At 39.0% G+C, this 17,806-nt stretch overlaps 1 protein-coding gene across 1 annotated transcript in view; it reads right to left on the bottom strand.

Annotated features, from left to right (window-relative positions):
* LOC147254531 (seizure protein 6 homolog) overlaps positions 1–17,806 on the bottom strand; it is a 200,563-nt gene that overhangs the window by 75,816 nt on the left and 106,941 nt on the right. Inside the window, exon 4 of the mRNA XM_086216175.1 lies at positions 1,487–1,676. Coding sequence (XP_086072301.1) covers positions 1,487–1,676 — 190 coding nt within the window. The remainder of the gene's footprint in view (positions 1–1,486; positions 1,677–17,806) is intronic.

Consider the following 17,806-nt stretch of genomic DNA (forward strand, 5'->3'; position numbering starts at 1 on the left):
TGTGTGTGTGTGTGTGTATTTGTAAGATGTTTTGAGAAGGAGCAATGGACTTGGAGCTTATGAGAGGTTGTGAGTATGACTGTTTCATCTCTGAAAAATCATTGAGGCTTTGTGTGTATCATACTGTCCAGTATTAAGAGAAATTAATGACAGTCAAACACAGTAGTAATTGTGTGTCAATGAAAACATGGCAAGAGTTGGAGATGACACTCCAGAGATTTGTCACTCTTTTGCAGAGAGTTTACACAGCAAGCCAGAGGGAGGAGTGAGTGACATCTAACTGCCTCTGTTTTTCGACATTTGAGATGTCGATGCAGGCTCCTGCCCCACAAAATCTTACAGTGCTCAGGCACAAACCAGGTCTGGTGGACATGGATTAGTAACTTTGTAGGTCTCCTTGTAACTCACAGGACGGCAGTGCAGCAGGACGTGTTGGTGCTGATGGGAGGCTGACTTTAGGGATGGGACCAGCAGCAGTAGGAGGTGCTGCCTAAAGCTTCTCCTCTCCCATGGAGTGAGGCTGGTAAAGCCTCACTCCATGGGAGCACCTGGTTTGCTGATGCTTGGAAGACCAAAAGGGTTGCCCTGTTGTAATGAGCTGTTATTATCGTCACAATTTCATGGCATTGTTCTTCAATACGAAAGTGAGGAGGATTGTTTTTGCGTTTCACCTTTGCACTGATACATGGAACTGCAGATTATAATATTAACTCATCATAGATTTATGGACACAATATATTCATAAAGGGTTGACAGTCTGCAGATGAAATAAAGGATTAAAAAAATACTACTTTTGGCCTTAGCTCATAACATATAGGATATAAAATTGAGTTTGCGTTTGGAAATGTTGGCTGCTAAAGAACACAGCACCATCAGGTTACATTTATCAAACAAAGCAGCTCATTTCATCATGGTGAATGTTACGTCAAAACACATTCAGTGACATTAAGCCTGAAACATGTCTTTAGATTGCTGTGTTACTGTGGTAACATCACATCTACCAACATATTATTAATGTCATCATCTTTGGCGCTGATGTTTATGCTTTATTATGTCAGTCCTTTGGCACCTGATGGTTTCTTGTTAGCCAGTTCCATTCCAGAAGATGTAAACTTAATTCAAGGTCTTAAACCTGCAGACCATGTTTATATGCTTTATTAAGTATGTCTGACAAACATGTCATGATGAGGCAGCTAAAAAGATAAGGCTTATTTGTTCGTTTAAGCTGGAAGAGGTCCACCCAATGCACTGCTCCAGGTAGTCCTCGAGAGATAGTCAAAATGCATACTGCTTGTCTTGTGCATGTGGGATGCAGGACAAGGGATGAAAATGCAAGTCCTACTCAAAGCAGGAGTTAGGTCAACCTATCTAGTCTTGTGATACTCATCTTTTCAAGGAAATATACCATGGCCTTATGGGATCACAGATGATATTAAATACTGACTTAAGTATCGTCTCAACATTACAACTCTTAATCCAGGCCTACCTTGGTAACGCAGCAGGATGGATCTGGCCTGAGGACTCTGGCTGTGGATGCGGATAGAAATCTGGTTACTATGGCTTCGTACCACCAACCCTCTTATCAGGATGGACTCATTGGCCAACATGGTGTTCTCCCTGTGTCCTACATCTTCAAACACCACCTTGTCTCCCTCGGATAGATTTACATTCATCACCTGCCAGGGAAAGAGAACAGAGTAGTGATGACAATTAGATCAATGTTGCATAATTTATCAAAATAGTACCCATATGTCAGTATGGACAGCTGCAATCGAATTCTCCAGAGCTGCAGGTTCTGATTAACATTACTCAAGAAAGAAATCACACAACCTTTTTTCAGTGTGAAAATGAAATGCAAAGATTACCATCATTCCCATTCATGAGTCATATACTGTAGCAGTGAGTCAAAATATGATCTTTTTTCATATTGCTCAGCCCTACACATTATACATTTCTCTCATAAAAAACAACAAATAAAATGTTTCCAGGGTGGAAGAGAGGCATTATTTATTATATTAGATATATGGAACAGGTAGAAAGCTGTTAAAACAACAACACAAAAGTTTGCCTGCTACAACAATGCGTAAATTAAATGGAAATTTCACTATTTATATGGTATTTGCACTGTCCATTCACATTAAACTCACACCCAACTGCTCACACTTTGCAGCAGCAGCTCCTTACATTATACTTGGTCATTTTCAAGGCATGAACAGTCTATTCTCTTAGAATAGCAGCCATTATTGCTGCCACTCTGTGCACCGTCATCAGCCATGTTCAGATCAGATAATAAAACTTCTCCATTATGAAAGGGCCTCGGGGCACAGGCATGCCAGTCTTCATGGATTAATTTTACATTTGCAGCTATTTGCACTTGCAATATGTGATGATGGGGTTATTGTGTGCTCAGTTGGGAGGCTTGTTTGCACTTAAAATTGACTGCCTATGAAAAAAACCCTGCAAAGCACTGACCTTACACATTCTGAATAACCCTCATCTCTGCAGTTCTAGCCCTGTCTTTCATATGATGCACACTGACATCTTAATGATAAGAGGCATCAACTACTTTGCATAAACCTCAGTCACAAATGTAAGAAATATGAAAAGCAGAGAGGACAATGTAGAGCTCAGCGATTACACACACTAGATTGTCAGCCTGTCTCCATTGCTGATGGCACGTCTGCTGCAAAATCTTGCTTTTATCACAGCAGGAAAATCTTTATTCAGGCGTTAAAAGGAAGGAGGCATCTTGTCTTCATGTGGCCCTTCATAGATCCTATCAATTGCATCCTGTCTAACCTAGCTGTGAGATGAATATGCAGCTCCCTGGAGAAAAGCTCCCAAAGGAGGGGATATGTTTTGCATCTACTGACAAGACACTAGTGTCAGTAGTTTGTACCATGTGTCTGTCGCTTCGTGTCACCAATGGAATAAAGATTATCCTTGAATAGATATCATCATGAAATTGATATTTACAGGCTAGAGCTTTAAAATCAAATTTCACATGAATTTCCCCTTTGAGTCCTTTATAAAGTTCCTGATTTCACAAACTAAAATTAAACCTGAACATATATTTTACCTCTGGCACAGTACTGTTGTAATGAGATGAATGAAAATGAAAAGGTTGTTGTTGTTTTTTTACTCACATGGAATTTTGTATTTGTTCCACAAGTTTTCATCCCAACAAATATATTAAATTATTAATAAATATTAAATGAGTTATTCGAAATGCGGAGGATTTCTGGCATAACAATTATAAAATGTTGACCTGTATAAAGAACCAGTTACAGTTTCAATCCAGGTGTGTCCTGACTCATAATATGTTGTACATGTATGTTGAATGGTGGGAATATAGTTTTGCAGAAAATTACAAAATCACAAAGAAATTTACACTTGACCTTGGACTATAGAATATCATCTTTTGGCATGATTATAAGAATCATAATTTGTGTGATCAAAGTAATAAAGTTATGAAAACAGAACATACAGACAACTTGAAAAAAGAATGTGGCTATGGCTGTTGCCAGTGTGGAGCCATAGAAATACAGTAGGCATTCCACAGAGACAACTGAACCAACACTGAACACTATTTGCAGTGAGTAATATGGAGTCCAGAGGTGTTCACGATTTACCAGGAGTTATTCTGCTGTAGCAACAGCATTGGTCCCTGTTGCAGATGCACATATAGACGAGAGCCTGACTGCCTGACCCAGTATCACTAGGGCTCCATGAATCAAAGTTGGATCATGTTCTGACAAACATTACAAAATTATCCTCAGCTAGGGTGGCTTCACACAACTGGCTTAGGGCTTGCATTGGTTTCAGATAATTCAGGTTAACAATGGTGAAACCAACATTTACACTGTAATGCGTGTGTGACTGTGTGTTAAAACTGTCTACGACATCAATCAACACCTTTTGATGGTTATTTAAGAAGATGCATCACAATGCCATTGTAAGTCTGTAACCATGGTAACAACATTAGCTTGACCCATCATTTTTACTTGGCCTTTTGTGTTGATTTAAAAAACTGAATACCTGTCAGTTTTGAGTCATTCTCAGGCAGGAAAAAGTGGCCTGCGTCAGGCTCTAATACAGAGACAAAAGCTTCTGTAGAAACAGGGTCATGTGTGAAACCCACTACACAGTGTTATTCAGGGACAATGACGCAAAGATAAATGTCTAAAATGAGAGAGGAAATGATGTCAATTCTCACATTATTATTGACTACATACAGTTGATGTAATATCATGTATGTACAATCCATTATTCCTTTTGGGGCCACTTAGAGAAACTTAACGTGCAGCCCACATGCAGTCAGCACTTATCCAGCCTGAACACAACATGAATGACTCACACAGGACCAGCTCAGCGGCCTCGCCACTGTGCTTGTGTATAACAAGTCATAATGTGGCGTTAATGAACTCATGGACACAGCATCAGGATAATAGTGTGCTGAACAAAGGGCATCAGCAAGTAATCACATTATGCCTACGGGATAATAAAACACTTGAGGGAACACTGGGAGACGTAATCCAATTTGCTCTGGCTCCAGTCCAGCTTCTGTAGAACTGTAGCTCACAAACATAATCACGAGGGGTAAACCCACATCTGAAAAGTTATTAATCTGACAACATAATGGATCACAATGCACTTTCATATCTAAATCAGCACTGCTGTGAAGGCAACTTTACATTGCAGGGAAATGAGGTCTCATAGTGAAATGTATTGATATCTCTAGCAGTGCTTGTGTCAGAGCCAGGTTTTAATCGCAATGCTGTTCAGTTGAGATCAAAGTGTGATTGGTGAGCTGATTGCCACTGACAGATCTGCCTGTTTGTCTGCACTTTAACTTGATTTAAATAATGTGATCTTCGTTCCTGAAACTTTCCCTCTGAAGTTGTCCATTTCATTTGATACAGTTCATTAGACTTGCTAGGATCACACGCCATATGAAAGTGGGAGCAATTGATCAAACTGTGACATGCGCTCAAGGTTAATTACCCTCACCATTTTGTTTTCCATTTTGTTTTTGGTGCTATTTGTCTGTCTGTTTGCAGAATTCCTCAGAAACTACCAGACAATTTTGAGTAAACCAAGTGTTGGGGTGGAGGTGCCAGGGGGCAGACACACAAGTTATATTTTGATTTTGTTAGATGGAATGTTGCAATACTATTTCTAATGGTCACAAATTAATTGTTCACACATTATTTCTCTGCTTCTAAGGTCTCTTTTTTCATACAATACAGCTATTTCAGCAAAAAGAAAGTACTATGGATACTTTAAATTGACCGTAGGTGTGACTGTGAGAGTGAATGGTTGTCTGTCTCTATGTGTTGGCCCTGTGATGGACTGGCGACCTGTCCAGGGTGAACCCCACCTCTCCCCCATAGCTGCTGGGATAGGCTGCAGCCCCCCCACAAACTTTAACAGGAATAAACAGAAGAAAATGCATGGATGGATGGATGGATGGATGGATGGACATTCAAGGCCAAATGATATAGCCAAAATTCTACATGCTCACTGGAAACTTTAAAGCATGATAAATTACTTATCCTGTTTTTAAGCACTGTCCTGTAGGAGGAACATCCAGTGTCAAGGTCATTGCCATGTACTAATTTTTCATTGTTAAGGAGCTGTTCGCACCACACAGTGTTTGTAGGCTCTTATTTTTGTTTACAAATCTATGAAAACCATGTCAAGATGCAAGCATGATAGCACAATATTAGATAATTGGCAATCAAACAATCAGTTATAGTCATCAATTATACTCAAAGGCTAAATAGTTAATCCAGTGGCTGCCAATGGACTTCTTTGCCCAAGGTCTGATTAAAGATATTAAATAGCATATTAGCTACAGTAGCCACAGCTGTGCCAATGTGTGGAATTAAGTTGAGTAATACATGGCAAAACAAAAATAAAATACAGCAATGGAACTGTGTGCAAAAACAAATGAATGAAATGTAAATTTTTCTGATTGTACTTGGTATGGCGGCACAGTGCTGCAGTGGTCAGCACTGTCGCCTCACAGCAAGACGATTCTGGGTTCAAGTCCCGGCTCAGGCACGGGATCTTTCTGTGTGGAGTCTGCATGTTCTCCCTGTGCCTGCATGGCTTCTCTCTGGGTACTCCGGCTTCCTCCCACAGTCCAAAGCTATACGATTGGGGACTAGGTTGATTGATACTCTAAATTGACCGTAGGTGTGACTGTGAGTGTGAATGGTTGTCTGTCTGTATGTGTTGGCCCTGTGATGGACTGGCGACCTGTCTAGGGTGAACCCCCCCTCTTGCACGAAAGCTGCTTGGATAGGCTCCAGCCCCCTGTGACCCTTAGGGTAAGGGTCAGGAAATGGACGGGTGGATGTTCTTGGTATGTGTGGTTTAGAATACGTCTGAATTTTATTTATAAACACCTGACATGCTTTTGAGTAAACATGTATGAAATATTCATATGATACTTTTATTAAATACCAACCTTGAGGTTAATTTTGATGCTGTGACCTAATTGTGAGGTCCAGCTAAAATCTTACAGCTGTATTTATCTGCAGGCATCTACTTTAAAAAATTATGGGAGAATAAAACCATGAATTTCTGTGTTCAAACTTCTGCTTGTAGATGCCTGACTCTAAGGTTTGAAAACCTTAGAGTATTACCTTTCAGATGAGACCGAGATCATGGATGTACTCCCAATGATCATTTGTTTTGGGAGAAACTTTGAAACGTATTTTCAGCAAATTTGATGAATTTGGTTAGAGTCCAGAAAGCAACTGAGACGACAACTTTGCTGATTCAAACATTTGTAAATACTGTATCAACATATGGATTTGCCTTCTTGATAAAAAAAAAAGTAAAAAGAAAAAAAATCATTGTTTTCATGCTGTATTTGTTGTATCTGTGCTAAGAACTGGAGGCTATGAGTTTATTTTAAATTTTTATACACTTCTTTTAAAAACATAAAATGCTGTTGAAATTGTTTCATGGTGTCAAACATGTTTTGTGACCGCTTTTCAAAAGTTTTGGAATATATAGCTGCCAGTATATCACCACCTCTTTTGACATATATTTATTTTATCCCGTCCGATCTTCACAAAACCCTCTTCTTTTGTTCAGTAAAGAATAGGGAACATTGAGCAGTGGTAGTGATGAGAGAAAAGCCTCTCTGACATCCATTTAGTTTATAAAGGCAACAAATGACACATGAATAATTCAACTGACACTCCCTCATTAATACAATCTGACAACTTTGGGGGACAGTATGGAGGATGAGAGCAAAACAGGGACAGATGGAACCCTGGGATATGGTGTTGACTAATGGATCAAAGTCTGTGTGTGTGCCTGAGTGTGTCATAAGGCGTGTGAAAACAAATCTAACAATACAAAGAATAAGCTGGAGAGGGATGAGGGAGAATTCAGTGTACTGCTAAATCTTATTGGATATTGTGGACTGTATAGATTCACTTGTTCTCACTGGAGACTCTTTGTTGGTCTTCTTTTATGTGGTACAGATAAAAATCCAGGTCCAGCAGAGACTAAGTGGACACTTCAGCTCTAGTTACTATCCTCCTTAAAAACATCACATGTCCGCTGTAATTACATCTTTAGAAAGTTCTGAACTTGCCTCTTCAACGCATCAAGCTGTGTTTTATATATTTAATTAATACCACTGTCCCAATCCTTAAATGGAAGGACTGATGATTCCATTTATGTGTGTACATTTGTGTGTGTGTGTGTGTGTGTGTGTGTGTGTGTGTGTGTGTGTGTGTGTGTGTGTGTGTGTGTGTGTGTGTGTGTGGGTGTGTGTGCATGTTTGTGCGAATTAACGGCAGTAATTAAGAGGGAGGTGAGTAAATGATGGAGTCGAGGGAACATCTGTTCCAGCAGGAGAAGTGGGGCACAGCACAGTAGAGAGAAAAGAAGGATAGGAAGTGTCCCATGAGCCTGCCAGTGAAGGCCACAGATGATGAAGAATCCAAACTGTCTTTGGGAAGACAGAGCCATAGCCAAGAGTTTCACTTTCGCTGGAAGGAAGCTCTAATTCCGACTTTCAACTAAATGAATAAAGATCCTTGTCCCATGACGCTTCTGGTTTCAGGAACCAACAGCTTCTGAACAATGTTAATGGTACATGTGTGTGTAAAAATCTTTTTTTACTGCAATCGAGCTTTGCTATCAAGTCAATATGCCACACTTTTCTTAACACACACACACACGCACACGCACACACACACAAAAACACCCCCATACACACACTTTAGGTACACTTGTGATCAATATTACTGACCTCTTCCTTTTGAGAAAAAAATGTTTGGCAGCTTGGGAGTTTGTTTTGACTTTTAATCTTTTGCAGTGTCATTGAACCATAAATGCGGGGTGTTCTGGAGATGCCCCCCAGCCCCTCACTTTTTGGTTGATCTGTAAAATTATGGAATTGACTCAAAAACTGTGACACAGTCTGTAACTTTTCTGTTTCTGTTACTCTGTTACTTTTGTGATCCTTTGCAACCCCTCATGTGTTTTTTTTAGCCACATAATATCAAGTGTTGTTTTTAAGAAACCTTAAAGCTTTGAAAGTGTCATTTACTGATGTGTTTTTATGGCATAAAACAAAACAGTAAAACATATACAGGTAGTGTTAAGCACAGATCCTACTTCAGGCATTCAACCAAAGCCCACTGACTTGGAGATTAATGTATTTAGGTAATTTGAAATCACACCTACTTTGAAAATACAGTATTTTTTTTTTTACAGTGAAATGCCTCTCATGATACAAACATTGATGGCCAATCAAAATCCATCCAAATATATATGGAATGAAGTTCAATACGACAAATGAGTCTGGGTTGATTTAATTGAGGTTCAACACCTCTGTTACAGAAATCACAGAGGTGGTATTTTATTTTATTTATATTTTAATGGTAATTTTTTTTTAAATACTTGCATCAGATCTAAGGGGCTTGAGGGATCAATGCATTTGTCATGCATTTGAAAAGTGCTTTTTTTTCTCAATCTTTTCATGATCCAAGGACTTTTGTAAGTTCTAGTACAAGATAGAAACACAAATTACAGTGAAGCAGAAGTTTTTTTTACTATTAATGTTTACATCACCAAAAACGAATTCTAAAACCCCAAAGGAACACAGATAGACTGCAAAATTACTGAGTAGAACACATTTTTTGGACTAAGCTAAATCTGGCATTTCCCTTATATAATCAACTATATAATCAATATGTCAACAGCTCACCCCATCTCAAATATACTATAAATGGAACGACCACATCTTTAAGATAAAATAACCCTGTTTATAAATGGGACTGCTTGGAGAGCACAGCTTTCTATGGGGTGATTGGAAATAGGGTATTTATTTAATAGGATATAGTCATAAATGGACCATCTCACGTTAGCCTTCTGAAAAAAAAGAAAAAAAAAGATCCTCTATTAACTAGCAAGATGCTGGTATTAGTGGACTACAAAGTATGTTATTAATAATGGATAAACTCTACTGTTGCATATGAGGGGCACTAGAATTCTTTCATCATTTGATCTAGAGTGATTGATGCAATAGATTGCACCCATGTTTCTCTTCTCTCCACTTCAGAAACACTGACTCAGTGAAAACGTCTCTGCTGCAGTTGGCCTAAATGACCAGCGATAGATAAGGCCATTAATGTTGTCAGGTCGTTGTTATCTGCAGTTAGTGTTCACTAATCCCTATTGACCACTTCCGCTTTTACCACGGGGCTTCATTTTTCTCATTACGGGGCATCATGAAAGATGCCGCAATATGCTTGTGTAACTGCAAGATCCTCGAAACGGTAAGACCGATACTATATTCACACCAGTCAAGATCACAGGTTCAAGCTCAACCATTGACAATGAGACATGTTACATCCTTACACAATCTGACTCTGACACTAATTGGCTGTCTGGTCATATTAAGAAGATACCATCTACTAAGCCTTGAGCGCTTTATTCATTTTTGTTTTCTCAGGTCAGTTTTCAAATGTCCAAACAATCAAGCCCCAGAGGCTAAATTCAGATAAAATGAATGGCAATTGTAAAATACCACATCGTAGAACCAAATTTGAAATATCACCTGTCTCTAAAAAGGCTGCCACCTTGACATTGCCGAATGAAATCAAATTAATCTCAGATATAAAATGTTTTACAGCAAAGGTTAATCACTGTCTAAAAGGCAAATTAGAGCTGTATCAATTTAGAACTAATTGGATGATAAACTCTAATGGTGTTTGGTATGCAATACGTGTATTTGTGTGGTTATATATGTATTCTGGTTTGTGTAGTTTATTATATTTTCATATTTGTAGTGTATCATGATTTATTTTCTTTTTTCCATCTAGTATTATCACACAGAAATGTATGAAATGACCCTGACCTTTTAACAACACATTATGTGGTGGTGTCATGACAAGTTACAATTACCCGACAGACAAAAAAGTCAATGAAGATCCTTTCATGATGCACATATGTCTCAAGTTTAATGTTATATCCTGTTGTTATGCTGTATGTGAAGTCAGTAATAGCAGCTTCTCAAATGAAATGCATAGTTTAATGATGTGTCAGTAAGGTTTAAATCCGGTTTAATTTGTCATAAATGTCTCTTGTCTGATATATGAAACCATTTTGGCATGGTTTACAGCTGAGAAAAGTTGATAGATAGATAGATAGATAGATAGATAGATAGATAGATAGATAGATAGATAGATAGATAGATAGATAGATAGATTTTAGACTTTTTAAGACTTTATTGATCCCACAACGGGGAAATTTGTGTGTTCTTGTAATGGGACTGGAATGACTTTCCACCAGTCTCTCCCAGCAAAAATGATCCTCTTGAAAACAACTACCCAACCATCTCTCTTACCAATAATTTCTTCAGTACAGACCACTTCCCATCAGTTGATGGAAGGACATTTATGGGCCAAGTCAAAGGATCCCAACTGAGTTACACTGGCAGTATTACCACGGTTCTACATTTTGAATTTTCATTCATTACACGCCACAACTATTGGCATTAGGAGATGGTCGTCATCTCAAATACTGTGAAATCTCCCTGTTCTTGAGAGAGTTTGCCACAGATGTAAATTCAACTGTTAAATGATTTGTGTTCATCAATGCTATTTCTTTTCTGACAGTTTCTATTTTATGTACAAATCCCATAAATTTCAGTGTTAACAGCACTCAACATCCTCTATGCCAAATACTTTCAGCTTTGTTACCCATCACACTCACAACTTTGGCTGCATTCAGAAGGATCGTGATAATGTTGCGATTAAGTTGTTATACATGAGTTTCTAGTAGAATATTCATATTCCTGTTAAGATGCGATAGAGCGTAAAGTCTGTCTAATGACTGGAGACCTGCCCACTTTACATTCTTACACTTTATTCTGCTGGAAATTTACCATCTCTGTAATGTTGGTACATTTTGGGTGTTTTTCTTACTCATAATGTAGAACACTGAGTTTGGAACACTCACGGGAAGCTGGATTAGGTGTTGTGAGGTAGTTTGACTGCCATTACATATTGCAAAAATACTGCAAAAAAATCAGATAGGATTTCAATGTGTGATTAAAATCTATATACTTTATGTCTCCAATGGTATTCAAGAATCGGACTATTGTCACAATACTCCATGTCTTAATCTGACTATTGCTTACTCAAACCATGAATTTATTTGAGTTAAAGTTGTTAGAAGATCCTGTTCACATCTGCAACGTTTTCTGGAGACTACCAAAATATGCAAACATTGCCTCTGAGTATGAAACTTCTCTCTGAAAAATTGAATAAAAAAAAGGTTTATGATATCTATGGGATGATGAAAGGCTTTGATATTAATAATGTCAAGGAGAAATTCTACAATTCTACAATTTCATTTCTACAATTTCATTTAGCAGACGCTTTTGTCAAAAGCGACGTACAACACAAGCAAGAATTCAGACTTAAGGAAAAACCCATAGGAAGCGCAAAAGTGCTTCAGTTGTGATTTGGTCACAGGTACTGTCATCTAGTGGCAGAAGAAGTGTCGCCCCCCTCCCCCCTTTTTTTTTTGGACAAATATACAACACCACACAACACAGTTAGTGCTACATAATCACTAAGTGCTGGGTCTTGGACCCTCTGACTTATTCTACCCCACAGGACAAAGAGGAGAAGAGTCAGGTTAAGTGCCTAGGTGTTCTCTGAACAATTGAGTCTTTAATTGTCTCTTAAAAGTAGAAAGGGACTCAGCAGAACGCACAGAGTTGGGTAGTTCGTTCCACCATTTGGGAACAACAGAAGAGAAGAGTCTGGCTAGAGATTTGGAGCAGCGCTGGGCTGGAAGCACCAGGCATCTTTCGCATGCAGAGCGTAGTGGGCGAGAAGGAGAGTAGACCTGGATCTGGGATTCCAGGTAGGCTGGAGACGTTCTTGTGATTGTTTTGTAAGCCAAGAGAAGTGCCTTGAATTTGATTCTGGCTGCCACTGGAAGCCAGTGAAGAGAAACCAGCAGCGGGGTGACATGTGCCCTTTTGGGCTGGTTGAAGACCAGGCATGCTGCTGCATTCTGGATCATCTGCAGAGGCTTGAATGAGCATGCAGGGAGGCCTGCCAGAAGAGAGTTGCAGTAATCAATGCAGAGTTGCAGTAGTCAATGCGAAATACGTCACTGATCAAGAATCTAGTTATTCAAGGTTTCACTGTGAAGGATCATCAAAATCACATGGAGCATGGAGGTCTTGGGATACATCATCATAGACAGATCCTGTCATCAGTTATACTAGAAGCATAAAAGTACTAGAAGATATTTAAGTAACTTAGCAACAGTAAAAGCTAATGAAAAGCACTCTCTAAATTACTTTCAGATATAAAAAAAAAAAAAGCATTCTCACTGAGCAAACCTAGTTTTTCCTGACCCCAGTGATGGTTAAACTGAAGATCCCAATGGACGGGTGAGAGCCCCAACATGATCTACATCCTGTCTACAATCACTGTATACTGTGATTAAAGCTGATAAAAGGCCTTAGTTATGTTTGTTCTTTGCATTGATATGAAAGGTTTTATTGAAGAACAGTTTTTTTGCTCAAAATCCAATTAACTTCCTGGCTCCAAACCAAATCCATCCATCAATACAATTTCTATACTTCTTATCTGTTAAGGGTCAAGGGGATACACCCTGGACGGATCGCCAGTCCATTGCAGGGCCATCAGGAGCAATCAGGGGCTCAGTATCTTGCTCAAGGATACCTCGACATGGTCACCAGGGGAAGTGGGGATCAAACCAGCGACCCTTTGGTTGCAAGAGGGCCACGCTACCTCCAAGCCATGCAGCATCCCCAAACCAAAACAAAAAAGAGATGATCAGCGCTTCCAGAAAAATGGGACGTTTTTTTTTATGATTGCTGCTGCCAAAAATCCTTGATCATGCGTCCTCCAACACTCTCACTTGGCTACGACCTTAAAGTAAAGAGTCATTTCTAATGACTTCCTATGACGAGCAAGCATACTGCATCACAGAAAGTGCTGGGAATAATTAACTTCTCATCTTGTTTTATTTCAGACCTACATAAATACATAAATCAAACTTACAAAAAGTTGATATGTCAAACAAGTTCCAAGCTTATTCGGACTTCATTGTGTCTTCTACGCGGGATTAGCAGCTTTCAATTTGATGTCACTTCACAACATTCCCAAGGCAACAGGAGGAAAATGGCTGCCCTTGAGTGAAGTAAATGCAACATTTTTCAACTTTCTGTGAAGATATGTGTGACTTTTTTGCAATGAAAATGCGTAATCAACATAACATAATTGTGTTTGTCTGGAGGGACTGCATAATGTCAACACACCATCAATCCAAAGAGAAAAATTATCTTCTCTGACATGATTGGAAGATTTTGTGGAATGGGTCCCTGCAGTTGAATCAATAGTGTTGCACCTAATAGTAGTGGAATGAAAGACACCATCGGCTGATTCTTTCTGTGCCTTTATTCAGTGTACTTTCAGAGCCCTGTCCTTGGGTTTCCCTGTCTCTCTGCAACACATGCCACTATCACACAAGAGCCTTGGCTACAAACACAAAAGAGGAGGGCTCCAGATTATTCTGGTGGTGTGAAAGGAACTTGAACATTGTGGCAAAGCAATCAGATGAGAAGGGTTCTTTCTTTCTTGTCTTATTCTCTTTCCCCTCAGGACAGCCAGGTAATCATTATTTCATGGACATTATGAATGCAAATAGGCAGAAGATCTTGTGAAAAGACAAACTCTCTACTGAAGGTCATGACTGGAGAACATGTGCAGTCAGACTTCGAATAGACCACAGCCCATATGCTGGAACTGAGCAACTCAGATATGTCTTGTAATATTTGTAAAGGTGTGCATATTTGCTTATGCTGCTCCATAGAAAAAGTGAAGAGAGACAAGGGAGGCTAGTGAATACTCCAACACTCCCCTCAGAATGGATTGGCCATTTATTTGACTGAGGTGGACTGATGTCGGAGAGAAAATTGTATTTGAATTGAGAGACTACTGCTGACCACTGAAACAAAAGCCCACTATGTCATGACTGGATCAATGCATGTATGGATGGAAATATCAGAAAAAAATGAGTGACCCCTCCTTTGGTTATACAGTCCCACTTTATTTCTCCAAAGTTCACTATTAATAGGCTTGGATTTGTGAGAATGGAGTCCATGCCCTTTGGCAACCTTACTTTGAACCGTCCCAGCTTTGTCACCAAAAGTAATCACTCCAAACTCCCAACTGAGGTTCTCCAAAAAGTATTTTGTTTTCTAAGGAACCATGACTCTCTCAACTCATACATTAATTTCAGTCTACATCAATGTATGAAGGATTCAACTACTTTTAGGATAAAGGATAAAACTTATTTGTCACTTTACTACAAACTTAGTCACTCAGTGCTCCAGAATCCAGTACAGATTTGAATGTTAAATAAAAAAAATTTAATAATTTATTGTTTTTGAAAATGATTTTATATTTTAAAATTTTCTTTTTCACATAGTAAAATACTTGCAATGGATTCCCTGCAGTTATGCCAGCTAACATGCCCTTCAACAAAATTCTGCTTGGCTTCTACTGTAGGGCAAAGAGCTGTCTTTTCCCCTTGCTCCTCACTCGCACAGTGGTGCCTCCAGAAGCTTTCATGAAGGCGGCCTGATGGAATCACTGAATATCTTGGGGTGACACACTGAAACTAAAAGCCAAAGCAAAATTTTAGGAAGGAAGGTTATGAGTCACTGGCAAGTTCATGCTCACAGTTCATGGCGAATAAACACAGCACCTAGTCAGGGGGTAGGACTGAACTACGTCATGGAAATAGAGGGACTAGTCAATGGAGGCTCTCTGCATGTTTGTGCCGATGAAACCATTAGTGTTATGAGTTAATTGTCAATTGACACTCTTTTTATGATGATAACCTAATGAATTATTCCTGAAAAAAATCGTAACGCTTGAATATCTTTTTTGGGTCCTCGTCAGTTTTTGTCCTTTAGTTTCAGCTGCTTTATTTATTATATTCCTCACTCTTAGCAACTTTTAAAGAACCATGGTGCAAGATATTATTCTGTGCTTGCATTACTGTTAATATTAATTGTATGTGCAGTAGCATCTCAGCATATATTTTTGTATTCAGTCCTCCTGAGATTATCATTCCATCACCACATTGCTCGATTCAGCATCATACTGATGCAGATGCAGAGTTTCTGCATGCTATTTCCTGGAGAAAAAAAAAATACATATTTTATTTCCCTCCCTGCAATTTATTCTCTTCAGCACAATTTTCAATGAAAAACAGCCTGAGAATGTAGATTGCATTCAGTTTTTGTTTACACATTCAGTACACTGCAGTGTGCCTAAATGTTTTTCATTTATACCGTCACCTTACTTGTTCATCATTCCTGTTTCAATATTTTCTCCAGCCTGTGTGGTGATTTGTTTCTTCACCCCTCATTCAGGCATATTGCATAAAACCAATTTTCTGACAGCCATGTAGGTATTGTGGTGATAATGAAACAGCAATAGGTGAGCTGAATGTAAAAAATAAATAAAAACAGATAAATGTGGACCCACAAAGTGAGTGGATGTTCTGTAGCTTAGGGAAATGGGGATTTTATCCTGATGGTGGGCAGCTATGTTGAAACATATGCAGCTCTATACATAAATCAATGTATATAAACACAATTCCTGCCCAATTTGTCCTTAAGTTCTCATAGTTGTGATTGTCACTTTACAGCTGGAACTCCAAGCTCTCTGAGCTGCCTCAGTGCTTGCTTCTATTTAAGAGGTTTTCATATTCATACAGTTTTCAAACTACTCTCTGCATTAATCTGCCTTTCTTTCTTTTCACTAAAACAGGGGGCATAATGTCTCATTGATGCCCATTAATACAGTAATTCACGTAAAATAACGCAGAAATCTTTCCAGTCTCTAAGCAAATGTTACTCAATACTTACTGCTTGAGCAATTATTTGTACAAACTGAAAGACAAAAGTAAGACAATCAAAATATTCTGCTTTTTCGACTGTGAGCTGCAATGAGTTTGACTGGTCCCCTGAGAGTTTGATGCTACTCTGTTTTTGGTTCACATTCACAATTACATTCAAATTCAATTACATTGCTTTTCTCCACCTTCACTCTGCTCTTCTAACCCCATGTAGACCCTAAAAGGAGGGTCTACATGGGGTTAGAAAATAAATAAGACATACTGTTTTCAAATGGTTAGTGTTAAGTGGTTAAAAAAAAAAGGTAAATGGACTCAATTTTATATTGCGCTTTTCTACCTTTGCAGCACTCAAAGCGCTTTACAGTGTCGTCTCATTCACCCATTCACACACACACTCACACACTGATGGTGGAGGCTGCCATGCAAGGCACCAACCTACTCATCAAGAGCACTTATGGGTCCAGTGTCTTGCTCAAGGACACTTCGACATGGTCACCAGGGTCGAGGATCTAACCAGCGACCCTTTGGTTGCTAGATGGCCCCCCTGAGCCATGCCACTCATAACCGTTAATATCCTCAGCTGCTGGTAGCTTTGAGTCAATCTAACACAGCATGTTCAAAGACAGCCGGTAAAAGAAAACTTTGTAAATATTGGCAATTCAAGAAGGATCTGACAGAAAATTATGTGTTCATCCTCCCACACACCTCAGAGGATTCTGCTGTCTTGTGTGTAGCTCTTCACTGACTCTCTCAGTGATCAAACAAAGAAACAACAACAATAACAAAAACAACACTAGGAGGCAACCATTCTTCTAAATAAAAATCCAAAACTGAATCCATCCCATATGTCTGGATGTTTTTCAAAATCATCAGGAATATGGCTGGATTTTCTTTATAAAGCTTCTTGGAAAACAGACGGGAAGCAGGAATTGAAGTCTGACTTTGTGTCCATATCGTGAATGATCTGACATACCACCAATGTACTTGTGCCATGTGCTTAATGCTTGGTACACAATATTATTATTTGTATGTGGTATTGTATGTTTTTATCATAAGAAGGCAAAAAAAATGGTGACTCAATAAAGATGCAGAATGACACCTGGCATTTATCCTAAATGATGTCAGTTTTGGTTCTCCTATGGATCGTGCATGATCAAACATGAAAAACACACATGGAGGAGGACAGTTGTGTGTGTTTGGTTGTGTCTGCAATGTTGTGCACTATTGTTTGTCCACCTTCACTACAGTCCATTGTGCTCGGGAGACAACAGTCCTGCTGCTGGCAGCCATGTTTTTGTTTAATACAAAGTAGGAAACATCCAGTTGGTGATGCTAAAAGGTCAGCTTGCTG

This window comes from Aulostomus chinensis, chromosome 10, assembly GCF_037954235.1.
Source record: "Aulostomus chinensis isolate RoL2024-O1b breed Wild chromosome 10, RoL_Achi_v1.0, whole genome shotgun sequence".
Taxonomy (NCBI): domain Eukaryota; kingdom Metazoa; phylum Chordata; class Actinopteri; order Syngnathiformes; family Aulostomidae; genus Aulostomus; species Aulostomus chinensis.